The 16,348-nt window shown below is 37.5% G+C and overlaps 1 protein-coding gene across 2 annotated transcripts in view; it reads right to left on the bottom strand.

The window, feature by feature from the left end:
• Positions 1 to 13,673, bottom strand: part of KIF20B (kinesin family member 20B) — a 39,040-nt gene extending 25,367 nt beyond the window's left edge. The window contains exons 1-13 of one of the 2 annotated variants that reach the window (XM_035897383.1): positions 13,518 to 13,673; positions 12,924 to 13,010; positions 12,698 to 12,814; positions 12,361 to 12,499; positions 9,950 to 10,134; positions 7,839 to 7,887; positions 7,002 to 7,196; positions 5,448 to 5,559; positions 4,930 to 5,001; positions 4,296 to 4,442; positions 2,353 to 2,515; positions 1,408 to 1,671; positions 529 to 668 (exon numbers count right to left, since the gene is read on the bottom strand). In XM_035897383.1, the coding sequence (XP_035753276.1) occupies positions 529 to 668; positions 1,408 to 1,671; positions 2,353 to 2,515; positions 4,296 to 4,442; positions 4,930 to 5,001; positions 5,448 to 5,559; positions 7,002 to 7,196; positions 7,839 to 7,887; positions 9,950 to 10,134; positions 12,361 to 12,499; positions 12,698 to 12,814; positions 12,924 to 13,010; positions 13,518 to 13,673 (1,826 nt within the window). The remainder of the gene's footprint in view (positions 1 to 528; positions 669 to 1,407; positions 1,672 to 2,352; positions 2,516 to 4,295; positions 4,443 to 4,929; positions 5,002 to 5,447; positions 5,560 to 7,001; positions 7,197 to 7,838; positions 7,888 to 9,949; positions 10,135 to 12,360; positions 12,500 to 12,697; positions 12,815 to 12,923; positions 13,011 to 13,517) is intronic. The other variant, XM_035897384.1, reaches the window with a different exon arrangement.
• Between the last annotated feature and the right edge of the window lie 2,675 nt (positions 13,674 to 16,348).

Raw genomic sequence — 16,348 nt, 5'->3', positions numbered from 1 at the left:
CTAGCCAGTATGAGCTGCTAAGTAGTTATTAATACAGCTGCCTATAAACAAAGATGTTCATTTCTTTATTTTGGCACAATAGAACGTTACACAAAACAGTATTGCTATACCAAAATAGAGGTATATTTTCCCCACACACACCCCTGAAGAGTGAGTGGGAGACATATGTACACAGATTATGGATAACACTTAACCACAAGCATTTTTTCTAAGCTTCTTGAGCCAGAATACCTGCTTGGAATATCACTAAGACTGCAGTAACAAAAGAATTTGCAAGTGTCACTCTATAGACATCCTATCAACAAAATTCTTCTCTTAGGGAGAGCTATACAGGGGCAAACACTGCTTACAGATTACACACACACACACACAATACCTACCCACCTCACAAAAGTCAAAGCCTTTCCTACATAGTCCAAACAAACTGATACATTAACAGAGGCAGTAAGTGTAACAGATTTAAGAAATAAGTGAATTTACCTTCATTTTTTTAACCAGTAACTTCAAAATCACTTAAAGCTAACTTACTTGAAATTCATTTCCCGCTGGGCAAAATATTGGGTAAATTCTTGCGTCACTTCTTCACGAATTTTTAGTTCCAGAAGTAATTTATTATTCTTTTCATTAATAAGTTTGTTCTTCAACTCTTCTATGAGCCTCAGCAACGCCTAAAATTACCATTAGTATTAAGTTTTTCACAAAGAAATAGTTTCCCAGAAGCAAGCTTTTTCCCCATTCCTCAAACACTACAACACTTTATTCTTCCAGCTGGAAAAAGTTCTTCCCATTCTTTTATTAGCTTATTCCTAAACAGGAAGATTCACAAGCAGACTGAATTATCTGTCTGGTACTAGCACAGCAATTTAAGTTTGCACAGAGTAGGCATTTGCAAAGAACATTCATTTTTACGACAAGAATTCTTGAAGTTGTCTTAAAAAAATACCAGGCTCCACAGGGTTTGGCTCTTCTTTTCTAGGTGCTCATTTTTGGGGCAATATTAATAGAACTTCCACAACACGGTCTCTAGTCCTCTGTTCCCTCCTCTTTGCCTTCCCTAGAAGTGACTAAAATTGCTGTTCCTTAAGAAAGGTTTCAGAGTTTACCTTTGTATTCTATACACAGGAAATACTTGCTGTGTATTGATCATAGGTTACCAAAAGGAGAAAAAGCCAAATCTGCAATTCTTACTGCTCAGTCTGTATTTAGACAGATTTTATAGAGTTTTCCCACAACAGGCACTAAGTTATGAGCAATTCCACCTTTAGGTCTTAATGCTGCTTTTCGGTAGAATAAGGGTGATTAGGAAAAATAAAAAATAAAAAAGGTGAGATGGGGGAAACCGGGAGAAGAATACCTTGATTCAAGACTCCATGCTACACTAATTCTTAAAGTAACCCTGGCACATACCCTATATTCTTCTTCTCCAATGAGAACTTTATTTTCTTCATATTTCTGCACTGCTTCTTCTCTTGATATATCATGCTGTTCCTCCATCTCATCATCGTAATCATCATCGTCTTCAATCACATCTTCTAAGCTCCTGTCCCATAGGATAGTAAGTCTTTTCCTTGGGATTGGCATTTTAGTGATACTAAGTAGTGATGATTCTCTTGCCGATTTCTGGCCAAATGACTGATCTTGGGAAAGAATAGATGTGTCCATAACTAAAACCTACCCAGAAAATAAAGAACAAAGTCGTCAGTATTTTTTAAACCTCTACTGGCACTTCCAAGATGTACCTTTTGCACCTTCCTATAGGTCTCCTGAGCATAGTACTCCCCCAGCCTATCCTCTGTTCAGTCACTACTCAGATCAGTTTCCAGCTAGAGTACAAAGGAGTCACTTTACAGTCTAATCCTTCTTTTGAACCCAATAACACCAGATTTCACTACCTCGACAACCTACAGGAAGGTTGTCACACCTTACACACCAACAGATTTCTGTACTTCCTATACTTTGAGTTTCTAGTTGCATTGCACAAAGTGTCATACTACAAACTCTATTTCTTTAACAGCTGTATCACCCTTACAGTCTGCCCCTTCTAGTGTTGTACTTAACCTGCCTAGATGAGCCCATGAGTTCCAATTGCCCAGATCCACTGTCCTTCAAACATATCTAACTGTCAACAGAAGTTTTCCATAGTTTCCACTAAGGCTGCAGTACTGACCCCCAATACTTTCATCTTGCACCTTCACAAGGAAATAGAGCCTGACTAAGAGTAATTAAAAAATATGATTGCAATACAAGACAGAAGAATCCTGTAACTAAATTCATATTCTTAGAAGTGAGAAAACCTGCTATTCAAATGTAAATCATGAGTACTGATCAACAAGATAACTACAACACACTTACTTTTTGTGCAATGGCTGAGAACTTTAGCACATTGAGTGTTTCATCATATGCTGAAGCACATTGGCTTATGTTTACTATCATGTACACCTTCCCCTTTCCACTGAAGAATCCTTGGAGGAAGTGAGTTAGCTTACTTTCCCGAAAGGGTATGTGCTGCTGCAACCTTTAAAGACAAAAGAACAGGTGACCAGAAGTTTAGTAGTTTCCAGTCAGTGTAAGAGCTATACAGCCTGAAGACTTAAAAATATTTATAAAATCAATTAAATCAACTGTTTTGACTAGATACAGCTGTTTGTGAAGAGATTGCCTGGCTGTTGTGACTGCTGCATTAGCCATTCTCTCAGATAGGCTGTAGCAATACAATTAATGGGAGCACTTGAACCAAAAGTGTGTTCAACATTTAGCCTAGGGTAGGTCCCATGGCCTCATGCTACATCAAACTAGACCCCATCTCTCTTTTCCTTTCCACATTTGTGAAAAGGACAGATCTAGTTCCATGCATGCAGTATCCAACATTATCTGAGATCTTTCTCGCTGCCTGTGAGAATGGACAATAGCAAGTGCCTAGGGAAGAAACTGAGTATACGTCAAACAGAGATACTTTTCAGAATTTTAAACTAATCCCCCAGCAGTTTGGCATTTCCCAACTCAGAAGTTGTGTCCTTGAATTTAACAGCTGGTGATTTAGTTTTTGATGCTTATAGGAAATTTTATGAGAACTCTTAAACACACACTTGCCACTCAATAGGTTGCCTGCATTTTGGACACGACAGATATTCAGTTAAATGAATAGGGCTACAGAACTCGGCAAGATAGTGACACTCCTGCCAGAATACATATACAGCTCATAAGAAGCTTTGCTGCACGACTAATGAACAAGAATAATTTCAAGAAAGTTACTGCTTCCTATTCAATTTGCAAGGGGCATCTATTAACACTTTAAGACATCGTGCTTCAGAACATTTCTTCTCTTGTGTTAAAATTCCAAGTTATTAGGATCAGAAAATGACATCCAAATACATTAAACAGCCCTCTAAGCAGCTGCTAGTTTTAATGCATCCTTCCTCTCTGGAAAGAGCAGGAGGATAAGAAAGACTGTAAATTTTCAAAATGTAGGGTTAATCAGGGGCACATGCTAGCAAAGCTTTTTCATCTTAAGGTGTGATAGACTTTGAATAGGCTATTGGGAACAGTGTTATGGGGTAAGTGAGCTTGGCAAAGCCCATCCGGGCATATCAAATCAGCAGACTCAGAGAGTTCCTTTAACTTCTGGGACAGAAATAGATCTTCAAATGAGGGCCTGTGGAGAAAGCAGTTCCTGGACAGTTACATCCAGCTGTGACTATATATTGTACTGGTTTTTAGATTACTAACTTCCTGTATTATTTAGATCCCCAAGCTAGGGCATAAATAGTGGGAAGGCTTTCTTTTGTCTGCATATGGTTAGCTAGACCAGGAGGAGAGTGTTGAAGTTATGTCAAGATTTAGAAAGAAACAGATAAATTTTGTCAAAGAGTGCACAGTTATGATAGCACAGCAATATCCTGCTGATGAAAAGTATGACGATAGAAGTACATAGAAAATTGAGTTAGTTCACAAAGGAGTAATAAAAGGCTGAGAATTTGACTTTTACTATGACATTAGAATAAGTTTAAAACTCCCTTTTCACTAAAGTTTGTTTAATAAGCCAACCTCAGAAGAAAGTTAAATTGCTAAAATCTATGACGGCATGTTTAAAGGATGTTAGAATTTAAATTACTTCATTAAAGAGCAAAACAAGGCAAGTTTAAAGATAACTCTGGTAGATAAAGACTTCACAGTATAGACTTTACAAGTCTATACATCTTTTCTACCAAAACTTTTGTAGATTTTAAACAATAGCTTTTAAATGTTGTAGGCAATACCTAAACCACAACCAGTCTGCAATTCATAAAAGGACTTACTTTGACTGTTGACAGTTCTTGAGTGCATTAATACACTTTCCTAGAATCAGGAGAGAGGTGTTGATATTTCCACTCTCTTTCAATCTATCACCTTCATTGCGGGTCTTGGTACATCTTTCTGAACCAGCAAGATCACACATTGACAATCTGAAAGCAGATAAGGGAAGTTAACTTTATTTACCCTCGAACATGCAGAAATTATTCACTTTCAAAAATAATCACTTTCCTAGAGGGAGAATTTCTTGATCTTCATCTGCTTGAACCCTTCCATCCTCTTCAACATTGCTTCCCATTCATATTTCACAGTACTTCCTGCCAAACCATTTCCCAATGTGCTTCCTATTTTTCCCCTCCCATCATCTTGCTTCGGAGGACTTACATGAGTTCAGGAGTATAGCAGGCTGGCAGAACCTTGTGCTGAACAGAGTGGACAAGATATAGAACAGCATTGCAACCTGACGGCTTGAGGTAGAGGGCCAAGTACTGTATGCATGTAGAAAGTGGGGAAACCACCATACATGCATGAGGCTCTACCGGGGAGCACTGGGTGTGTAGTGTAGTACCAGTACACCAACATGGAAGATAATTGACAACTTCATCACAAAAGGAAAGTGGGACTCTGCTCTGAACTTACTCATTGACTCGGGTCACTCGTGGTGCTCCTGAATCTTCAATTTTTAGTACCTTAACTGTGAATATGCTGTGGCTAAAAGGAGAAGTTTAAGTCAGCAGAGAAGTGATAAAGTAGACCAATACTTCCAAAATATTCTTAGCCTCCACAACATCTGTTCAAAACGTTGTTGAATCTCTCAACATATCTAAGCATTTACTCTATCAGATCCAAACTTTTAAAGAGATATTTATGTAGCACTTATTTTGCTTTTTCCTCAGACATTTAGATGGAATAAACATAAGCGCTTTTGCTTGAAGGAGAGTATTTGATAACATGCTGTTAGCTTTTGTACGTGTTGAACTTACTGAAGGATTGAATCCTTTTGGCTTAAAGCATTGGGTCACATACTGCTATAGGACACAAATTGAAACTTAGATATCTAGATTCTTCCCCTCCTAAAAAAACCACACATCACGTTTTAGTTTCTCCTTCCTCCCACACACCATCCCATGCCCAATGTTACTGAAAGTGTTCCTTACCTTCTGCTGGAGCAAGTATTTAGTTTCGTGCTTGCAATACTCTGGTGTTTCAACCCCAGTTTTAGAAGCCTAAAAGCTTCTTTAGAATCAGAAATCTGAATCCACTGCAGATCTTTAGGAAGAACAAACATGATAATCTTGTAAATATCATTATCAAGATGATATAAGGGATTAGGGGATAATGTATGTACACTAAGAAGCATACATTTAGCTGAGACACACAAACATTTTACTAAGCCTGCTTCAGACAGAAATTATATGACAAATAAGGTCAGAATTCCTCCTTCCATAGGAAAGGAAGAACAAGTATATCACATCATTTCATACTATTAGCATGCTAAAATATGTTCCATCCAAATTAAGTGAGCAACCTTAGCCTGACCACTGAAAAGCCAAGAGGTTTTAATACGAGTGTGAAAGCTCTGTGTTCATATTCATCAAGGCAGAATTCTACCTGGACAGCTTCTCTGGTTTAGCCTACAATTTTGAGGAAAATGAAGGTCATCTAGATATCTTTCAGGGCCACTGACTTAAAGACACCAGTGAAGATTTTTTTTGTAATATGATAACTGTATGTGATCTTGGTATGTGCTAGAGTGAACACCTACAACCCTACTAATAGAATTTATAATATGAACATTATGACCTCTGTTAAACTAGAGGTCACCAAAATTGTGCTAGCGAAAATACCAGTTGTGACTAAGAAAAATAAGAAAATCATTAACTGGTTTTCCTCAATAACATTAGGAACAACCTTATACTTCCAAGCTTTTTATAAAGAGATTATGTCGAAGCATAGTTCAAAGCAAACTACTTCCTACTTCACATATTTTCTAGTCTTTGAAGAAATGAAGGAGTTGGGTTTCTTGTCCAGTTCAGCCTTTTAAATCTATAGCTTGGCATATAAAAGATAAAAGTAGCAGGCCAAACACCTATAAAAAAAGCCTTTAATCTAGAATTGGTGTCTTAATTGTCCAAAGAACCTGTAACAAATCAAACAGGTTTCAAATCCTATTTTTTCCCAGAGCCAGAAACAAACAGAACTCAAAACAACAGTTCAATGTTAACTCCCTGCCCCTCCAACCCAAGACAAATTACATAACAGGTTTGCTAGAGCACTGTAAAATGCAATTTGTAGTCTGAACTTTCTCACGTTCTATGAAGTCTGTTTCTGTATAAAAAAAATACTAAAAAAAGAACTGTTGAATCAATTATACTTAAGAACTTTGAGTCCCTTTTTAAGAAAATTGAAAAGAACCACACCACTAACAAATTTGTCAGCGTTTTCAATATTTCTCCCATTTCAAAGAAATATCAAGGCAGTGAAGTACATGCAGTCTTTTTTAAGAGGTACAGTCAAGAATAAAGAGAAAACACTATTAAAGGTACAAATACTTCTATGTACATAGACTGTTGCCTTTCATACTCAAGGTAGACATTTCTAGTGCCACAGTGAATGCAGTTAGGAGTCTTCTAATCTAGAAAGACACGTTATTACAGGAAGACTGACTTTTCAAATTACAGGTTGGGTGATTTGCAATGTATTCTAATCACCTTTTACGTAAGAACATCCCTTGATGTCTTGAGCAAGGCGTAGTGTTTTTCTTTTCTTGTCATTTGACATAGGAATCAGTAGGTCATAAAAACATTCATTGTAAATCTCGAAAAATGAAACCCAAACAGAAAACTTCACGTCTTTTTTTACAGTCATGCTAGATTGTTCCGAGTCTTTTAAAAGTTCTTCTAAATCTGCCAAGTACAAAATATTACAAGTCAATACAGGCCTAAAGTGAATTGCATTTACAAAATTAAGTGAAAATTGATATTACAGCAGCCTTCTAGAAAACACCCCAGACAAAAGTCCATTGAAATTCCACCCCCCCTTTAAGTATCTGGAAGTCACATGCTTACCCTACATATTTACAAGAGACACCTACTCTACCACTTGCAAATTCTATCAAACTCATGCAGCTTGGTTAGAATTATTCAAGTCTTTTCAATATCTTCAGAAGACACGGAATTAAACTGAGAATTGCACTTCATTCTGACTTTTTAAAGCAAACCTATTATTTAGGTAGCTTTTAAAATGCTAGATTTAAGTTTATCTACTTACATACAAGTACTCTAAAAGCCTGTTGGGATACCACTAGGGCCCATAGCATAAGTAGTACTGCTATTCCTTGCTATAGTTTAATCTCATTTAATGCCTCTTCAGGTATTATTTTCACCATCTTATCCTTGTGTTCTCTGCCCAGATAACTTGCTCACTATTCAATTCACAGGCATATAAAAATGTCAATTAGTCATTTTATTATTAAAGTAGGCCAGAAATTGACCTCAATAAAGCTTATTTGCCAGCTTTAATTGCAACTCTCTTAACATAAAACTTACCATTAGAATCAACTGGTGCTTTGTTGCTAGTGCTACTTTGAAGGTCCACCTGCAAAACAGAACAGAGATTTTTAGGATATATTGCTGACAGTACATCACCAGTACACCACCAGTTACTTTTGTAACAGGTCTATTGTCCTACTAGATAGGAATACAGCATAGTTGCAATAAGCCAATGCAAAGGTCCTGGCTACACATCATGGCTCATTCAATGCACGTGTACACTTCTATTGAAGGGGTTGTTCTTACCATAATACTCATTCCTGACACTTCCCTTGCATCAGGCCTTATCACAGTATATAGCATTTCAGCTTGCTGAACCAGAAGAAAACAAGCCACAGAAAAATAAGAGAGGTGGAAGCCTACACAGAAACAGGGTGATTTAACAGGATGATTTGCAGGAGTCCAGCTGCAGTTTACACATTACACTTAACCTAGTGAATCTAGAGTCCCAATTTTTTTTATTATTGGTATTTTGCTAATTCAGGATTCTGTCTCTTAATGGCTTACTAGGTCAACCCTCAGAAACAGAGGTAAGCTTAGAACACTTGTTCACTTAAGAAATTAAGTGAGCAACTTCTGCTTCACGATAACGTGAAGCTTTCACAGGTGAAGAAGTCTAGATTTTAGAAAGAGAAGGAGAATTTTCTTCTGCTGAGCTCTTAAAAAAAAAAAAAAAAAGAAAAACCAAACCAGTAAAACAAACCCTTACAGCTAGAGTTCATGAGTTCTGTATACATACATTCCATTCCCTGTCTTCATTTTGTTTGGTTGGGTTTTTTAGGCACAGAACTGCAAAGCATAACTCATCTACCAAAACCAGTATGCTTAAGAGAAGAAACATGGATTCAAAAACAGGTATGGTTTGGGGGTTTTTTTCCTTTAATGTTTTGTTAGAGTATATTTCAGATAAAGCTGAGATTCCATAAAGCGATTCCTGAAATATTTAACTACTTCAGGAATCAAGACTTTTAGGTTTAAGCTTTACACATACAAAACACCCACGCAAAACTGTCTGTTGAAGCAGATGCAAACTTTGCCACCAAATTTATAAGCGGAAGTATTGTTCTTATAATCACAGTTTTAGAAACTAGAAGGGATGCATATGTGTATTCAAACATGTGAGAGGTTTTTCTGAAGTCCTTAAAGACTGCTAGAGCTAGATTTAACATATGCCTGTGCTTTTGAAGTGAAGTCTTGAGGAATTTTGCTGCCACCTGCCTTCCACACCAGAACTCCAGTTAGCTCACATATAGAAAAAGTTTTAAGGTAACAGATATATTCCACCCCAGAATAGCTAGAACACCCCATTATAACCTAGCATATCACTAGGGAGATACCCAGTTCTTTTCATTAAAAATAAAGCACAATTACCCCTTCCTAATTCCAATTCTTGAGCATATGCTTTTGTTTTTATATTATTCCATTCATTTCAGAATTAAAAACACCAAGAAAAAGGTATGCTTATAAAAAATATAAATCTCCCATAACTGTAATTTGACTAAACAGCTTTAGAGTTCCAGGCAACTCAGAAAACTGAAGTGCATTTCTGGACCACTCAACAGTTATCTGTTTAAGAATAAAGTCCAGCAGAAACCCATTTTAATTAAAATCTTTAGAAGTCCACTGGCTTTATAGCTCTTCCGTTTCAAAAAAAATTTTTGCTTCCTTTGAGGATATGTGCCAAACTAGGAGAGGGAAACAACCTCAAAAATCATTAATTTCTTTCAAGTATCCTGAAAAACAGTAAATTGTTTAAAGGAGCAGACCTACTAGCGTCCCCACAGATAGAAAGACTATTTGCATTCAGTCCTTACTAAGCATCAGTAACCCCAAAGGATAAATTATAAGGTGCCCAAGCTATAGGAAAAAAAAAAAAAGCTTAGAGTTTATCTATCAAGTATTTAGCCACAAGACAGAAATCCACAGGAGAACAGGGTTCATCAGCATTATTGCTCACTTTACTGCTAATCTGAATACCTAGCTGATAGCAGATAGACATATCCATGCTTAAATACAGATAGTCTCTTCCCATTGAAAAATGACCAGGGTAACACTGAGCTATCTAAAGATGTGCATACTCATCAGTATAGAAAGAAGTGCTCCTCTACCTCTTTTGTTAGTCGAAGTATTGAGTTTTTAATAGCAGTTTCTTCTCTCACTTGGTCTTTAGTCAGCTTTATATAATCTCTACACCGATGGGGTTTGAGATCCATTGCTGTGTATAGCTTTCCTTGAATACTTCTAAACAACATATCCATAGTCCTTGGCAGAATACCAATGTCGTCTTCTGTCCCTGTATGCAACATACAAAAGAAAGATCCCAATTATTACCATGAACAATGTATACACATAAACAAAGACAGAAAGATAAGCAATTCTAATCTCAAGGCATACATGAGGAATTTGGAGGCCACTTACAGCATAAAGCAGTGGGGGTTTTGTATTCTCAAGGTAACAGAAATGTCATTAGCGTTTTGAAAGGTATTTGGCTTTCAACAACAGCTCATGCTCTACCTCTTCAGCAGTAGAGGGCATAGCTTCTTGAGTATTCTGCATAAGCTTAGCCTTAAGGAAAAGAAACCACAACCAACAGACATTTAATAGAAATTTGCAGTTTTTCCAATCACATTTTATAGGCTGCCTTCATGCTCTCTCTCTCAAGGAGAGTAATAGCGAAATACAACTGATGACTGATCTCTCAGCTGCAGTTCCATACTAATTCCACAGACCCTACAAAAAAGGTTCTGGTAACCTTGTGAAGACTCACTCCTTTCCCTGTCCCAAACTGTTTTTTCAGAGCATACTACTTTTGCACCTGAAAAGCAAAAAGGTCTCAACTAAAAGCCTCAATGCACACTTGACCTTTCTAAATCCAGGTGCAAGTTTAAAAAGGGTTCACTTAACTTCGATTTCTAAACAAGAGAGAAGAAGGGGAGAGAGAGGAGAGCGGAAGAGAAACTACTGTCCTCTCAGGGTCTGACAGCATAATCTCCCAGCCTCTGATAATTTCTCCTATTCCCCGAGACAGACAGGTTTTTATCAGTTACAGCACTAGCTACACTGCCTAAGCCAGAACCTATGTAAAATCTGGTTGGCACTAAAACACCAAGCTAGTAACAAAATAACATATTAACTTAAAGTCCCGTTGCATTATGTTTGTTTCTCCTCATCTCCTGTCTTCTCTAATAATTCTCTGTTTATCGTAATGCCACTTGTAAATCAACTTAGCATGAACAAAGTAACAGTCACTGGTGAACAAACAGTCCTAAAAACTGCTTCATCCTTCACTTAAGTCTGTTGCCATTGACAGAACACAGGCCAATGCCAAAGTAGAAATGCCAAAGTGGAAAGGCTGTATCGACAATACTAGGAATAACAGAACAGGAAATCATAGTACCCAGCAGGCAACATTCTGCCCTGCCAATTCTTATCACAAGTTGATAGTTATGTCCTAAAAATATAATACCACGAAAAAGTCTCCAGTCTGAAAAGACGTAAATCAAAAAATTCTTGAAAGCCACACCACACAATACACCCCAAACTAGTCAAGCATGGGAGACTGTACACAATAGGTAATAGGAATTTTGGGGTTTATTATTTACTTATTAGGACAGAACATCCCATTACCACCCCAGACTAATGATTACTGCCAGTACTTTCAGTTGTCTTCAGTTATAATCCACCTAACAGAAGATCGCTTAGAAAACAATGTCACTTCAATAAAGATAAAGTTCATATGGCACCAAATTCATCGTCCTTCCACTACTTCTGTATATAAAATACACAGCATAGCACCTAGAACTGCCGTTATAGGAGAAATTGTTTCCATGTGAATCAAGTCACCTTGACTGTTACAATGCTTTGAAAATTAAAAAATGACATCTTCTGATCAGAAAGGATATTGAGCTTTAACAGTACAGAAATAGCACATCAGAAGACAAGGTCTCCTAGGATATTATTGATAAGCTCAGACACTTGAGACAAGACAAAAACTTGGAAGTAATCAAAAATGTTTCAGAACATTTATTCTCTGCCTACAATAACTGAAACAGACTGAAGTACTATTCCTTATTTGGAGACAGTGCATATAAGATGCATATGACCTTAATAATAACAATAAAAATAACAAAATGCTAGTCTGATGTAGAGTTACTTACACACTTTCCACATTCTGATATATAGAAGATGTATTTTCCTAACTCCCCCTCCTCCCTAACATTATAGATACTTGGAGGAGGAAAAAAGAAAATAGGTCACACACCTGGTTAAAGTTATTACAGCCTTACAAAGCAATATCACTATACATTTATGCAAACTCTGGCAGTGGCTGTCTGTTGTCACTTTAGTGATAATTGTTATGGAAGGAGACTTTCAAAGGCTATTTATTAATATCCAAGAGAAGCCAGTGTATAGGGTCTACAGTTTAAATAAAGGAAAAAGTTATAATATTTCCACTTGAAGCAATCCTCCCTTAAAAAAAAAGGAAGTTCATTCAAGGAGAACACATTTCTACTTATACCTTGGAACGTGTAGGTTTTCCCAGCATTTGTAACGCCATATGTAAAAATAAGACGATTATATCCATCTAAGAAATCTTGCACTGGTTGCTTCATGGTACCTTCAAAGAATTCTTCTTGAGTTGTTTCAGGTCCAAACACCTGAGCATTAGCAAGAAACATCTCTATTTTGTTTAAGCAATCATTAGAGGCTTTCAAAGTAACTTTTAAATTCTGTATGTTTATAATCTTAAAGACTATTGACAGTTAAAAAAATCTAATTTGCTTGGTATTAAATAATGTAAGTTGAACAACTTTTTCCAGGAATAAATTAAAAACTTTTAAAGACAATTCATTTACTCGTGAAAAAGTGAACTTCTGTATTGTCTGTCCAGCAGTTTTTTCACTTAGTCGACTCAAAGAGTTTTTCGGGGGCTTCAGTATGATGCTCGTTGAGTCTTCAAGTGAAACGCAGTCCTATTAAAAGCAAGTACAAGCAATGCAGGCATGAAGAGAGTATAAAGAGCTCAGCTTACAAGAAAACACAACTCACACATTTAAAGTAATTTTAAACTAAGTGTCACACCTGCAATTCATTTTCTCTTTCCAACGATGTAAATGGCTTAATACGCAGGCAAACTTGTATGTGTCCCTTAGACTCCAAACTGCTTCTCTTAAATTAAAAAAGAAAATAATTAAGTTAGAAATTTTACTAGATTCTTTGTTTGATACCTAGCCTGTTAAGGCAGTTTTATTTTGATGAGGCTATTTTGAACAGACTTATTTGATGACATGGGAAGAAAGAGTAATTCACTACATCAGTTTTTACGAGTGCTTAGGCCCCTGCAGAAGTTCGCTGTGATAACTTGAGAGTTCATAATCTAGCAGCACATGTATATACACTACATTCAGGCCATCTAGAGATCAAGAATGACACCCACAAAAACGTTCCAATTAAGCTGCTCTGAACCAGGCCTCATTCACAGCAGATTGATGCACCCAATAAGGTATCAATACAGTGCCACACAACTTAGTGTAATCCTATATATCTCCTCCAAATTAAAAACACACTAAAGATGCTCTTCATCTTCTTTGTAAAATTCTGATTATTCTGATTGATGAAAGGGCTAAGCTTATTTTTAAAAAAATCTAAACAATGCAAACATTAAATCTTTCTTACCTGGCTTGTGTCTGAGCTTGAAGAAGCCAAAGAAAATTCAGCAGAGAGATCTGCTTTGATATCTTCCACATTTACGGGTCCTATTCTTTGAAGGGGCTCAACACCAGCAATATAGGATGGCCTGGGGAGTTTCTCATTATCCAAAGTAGGTTCCATCCTGCAAGATAAAATAAAACTATTTTTTGCTCTCTGATCACATGACATAGAGCTTCTGAAGTCCCTTAGAAGAGAAGTCAATTTGAGACTGATAGCTGCAATTTCTCCTCTTCATCCTACTCATACTTTACACAGCAAGTTTCTGATAGCTGGGAAGAAGGTCTGCAGAGGCATTCACAACATAATTAAACAAAACCAGCCATTCTTCTTTCAATGAAAATGAACTGTTTACCACGGAAAAACCTTACACATATACCACAACCTTGCTAAAAACATGTCTGATGAGAAAGATATCGTTTTTAAAAAAAGCAATCATTGATCCACATCCACTTCATCATCCCACTGTATTGTCCATTTAGAATAAAAGCTCATTGCAAGAGTAACCCAGACTTCATGGTTATCTCTGCAGAACCTGATAAATAATTGGTATTATAAAGATAACACAATGTAGCTTAATATAAGGCAGAGTTCAGAAACATTCCAAAGACCAATAGATGGTTTTAGCTATTAAATGGCCACTAGAAAATTAGATGACCTCATGCTAGAGTGCAAGTTAAAGTACTGCTTTTTAGTAATTTTTTTAGTTGTATTACAGATCAGCAATTAAGTTATTAATTTATTTATAAAAATATTTATTCAATTATTTTCACGCATCTCAGAATCTGGACAGCAAAAACTTGCTACAGAAAGTGAAAATTCATTGATTCAGTTTTGAAACTTACCCATCTACTGTCAACATAACCTTTAAAAAGTGCATTTGGTTTGAAGATATTTGTATACTTTGTCTGCGCTTTACTCTCCTGTTGCTTTTCCCTGTGATATTACAGATGTGCCTTGGCAGTTTTTGTTAGAGATTAAGTTTAAAATGACTCATTGGGCAATTACTCATAGGCCATAGCAGCAAGTGTTGTAGCAATTAGACACCTACCACGTGGCCTCCTACAGTTTTGAAGCTTTGGACACAACGAACAGTTCAACAGTCTTCTAATACTACATTCCCATGTCCATGCACACAGTGACGCACATATGTTATCTCTCTAAATACTAACGGAGAACATGCAGTGCTCATTAAAACAATGAGCAGACCAGAGCTGGTTCAAAGCCCCTTTGCTCAGGAAGAGTGTTGCCTATTAAGCAGTCATAACATTTTTGTTCCCCTCAGCATAAAACCTGGAACATGTCAGCACCTCAGCATCAAAACACTGAACAGCTCAGCTTTCCTATCTAACCTGTAAAAGATACAGAACTTTGTGAAGCTGGGCAAACATCACCGAACTACAAATGAGGTAAAGCTACACATGAACTAAACAGCAATGTTTACTTTGTTTCTTCTGATCTACAGGTTTTATTTTTGTCAGTGTATGAAAACCAGGAAAAACTTGGCCTGAAATATTATCACAGCTTGAACAAACACTGACCTGTGAATAAGCTAACAAAGAAACATACCTGTGCTGTCACGATCTAGGAATATTATTCATCAGCTACACAAAGTCACACTGCAAAACTCTTATCAGGCCTCGACAGGAAAAGTATTTGTTAAATAACTGCCATTTTAGTTGCTTGAAGTATAAGCTTATTTTAAAGTGTGATTTGTCAAGATTATGCTCTCATTCTGTGCCTCTTGACATAAGAGGGAAAAGACAAACATTAAACTACGTGTGCAAAGCTGGAACTGAAAGTCTTCCTATGAGCCCAGCACTCAGACCAGCAAAGTTCAGCCACTGACAGCATGCATAACCCAAGAGACAGATGGACAGTCTGCATCTAAGTTGTCATACAGCACTGTAATTGCCTTAGATATCCTGGTGCAGCCAGGCAGATTGCCTGGCTGTAGAAACAAAAAGCGATTTGTATAGCGGGATATGTTATTGTAACACTGCTTATCGTGACAACAGAGCGTAGAGCTGCAGGCACTCACGCTGCAAAACTCTTATCAGGCCTCGACAGGAACAGTATTTGTTAAATAACTGCCATTTTAGTTGCTTGAAGTATAAGCTTATTTTAAAGTGTGATTTGTCAAGATTATGCTCTCATTCTGTGCCTCTTGACATAAGAGGGAAAAGACAAACATTAAACTACGTGTGCAAAGCTGGAACTGAAAGTCTTCCTATGAGCCCAGCACTCAGACCAGCAAAGTTCAGCCACTGACAGCATGCATAACCCAAGAGACAGATGGACAGTCTGCATCTAAGTTGTCATACAGCACTGTAATTGCCTTAGATATCCTGGTGCAGCCAGGCAGATTGCCTGGCTGTAGCCACAAAAAGCGATTTGTATAGCGGGATATGTTATTGTAACACTGCTTATCGTGACAACAGAGCGTAGAGCTGCAGGCACCCCAAGCAGGACCCAGGGGGGCACACGCAGCGGTGTGGGCACAGCACACGTGGGGCACGAGAAAAGGCAGAGCAGGCTCCAACCCGCACAATAAGCCCAGCAGCTTATGGAAAAGATAAAGCAGCAGCTCTTCCACTTAAAAAAATTAGAAAGGAATTTTTTTTCCTCTGCAAATATCAGTCTTCCACACCAAGGCTTTGCGCTGTTTTCCCGTTCTTACAGGACACCGCTGCATGGCTGCGCCAGCGTCGCGGCCGGGGGCTGCCCGCGACTCGCTCGCCCCGCAACAGTACCGAAAAGTTTTCTCCCCCCTCCCCTTTTCACGCCCCCCTCAGACA

Source organism: Egretta garzetta, unplaced genomic scaffold, assembly GCF_000687185.1.
Source record: "Egretta garzetta isolate BGI_Z169 unplaced genomic scaffold, ASM68718v1 scaffold56, whole genome shotgun sequence".
NCBI classification, from domain to species: domain Eukaryota; kingdom Metazoa; phylum Chordata; class Aves; order Pelecaniformes; family Ardeidae; genus Egretta; species Egretta garzetta.
Note: the sequence above shows the minus strand (reverse complement) of the source record. Positions and strands in the feature narration are given on the sequence as shown.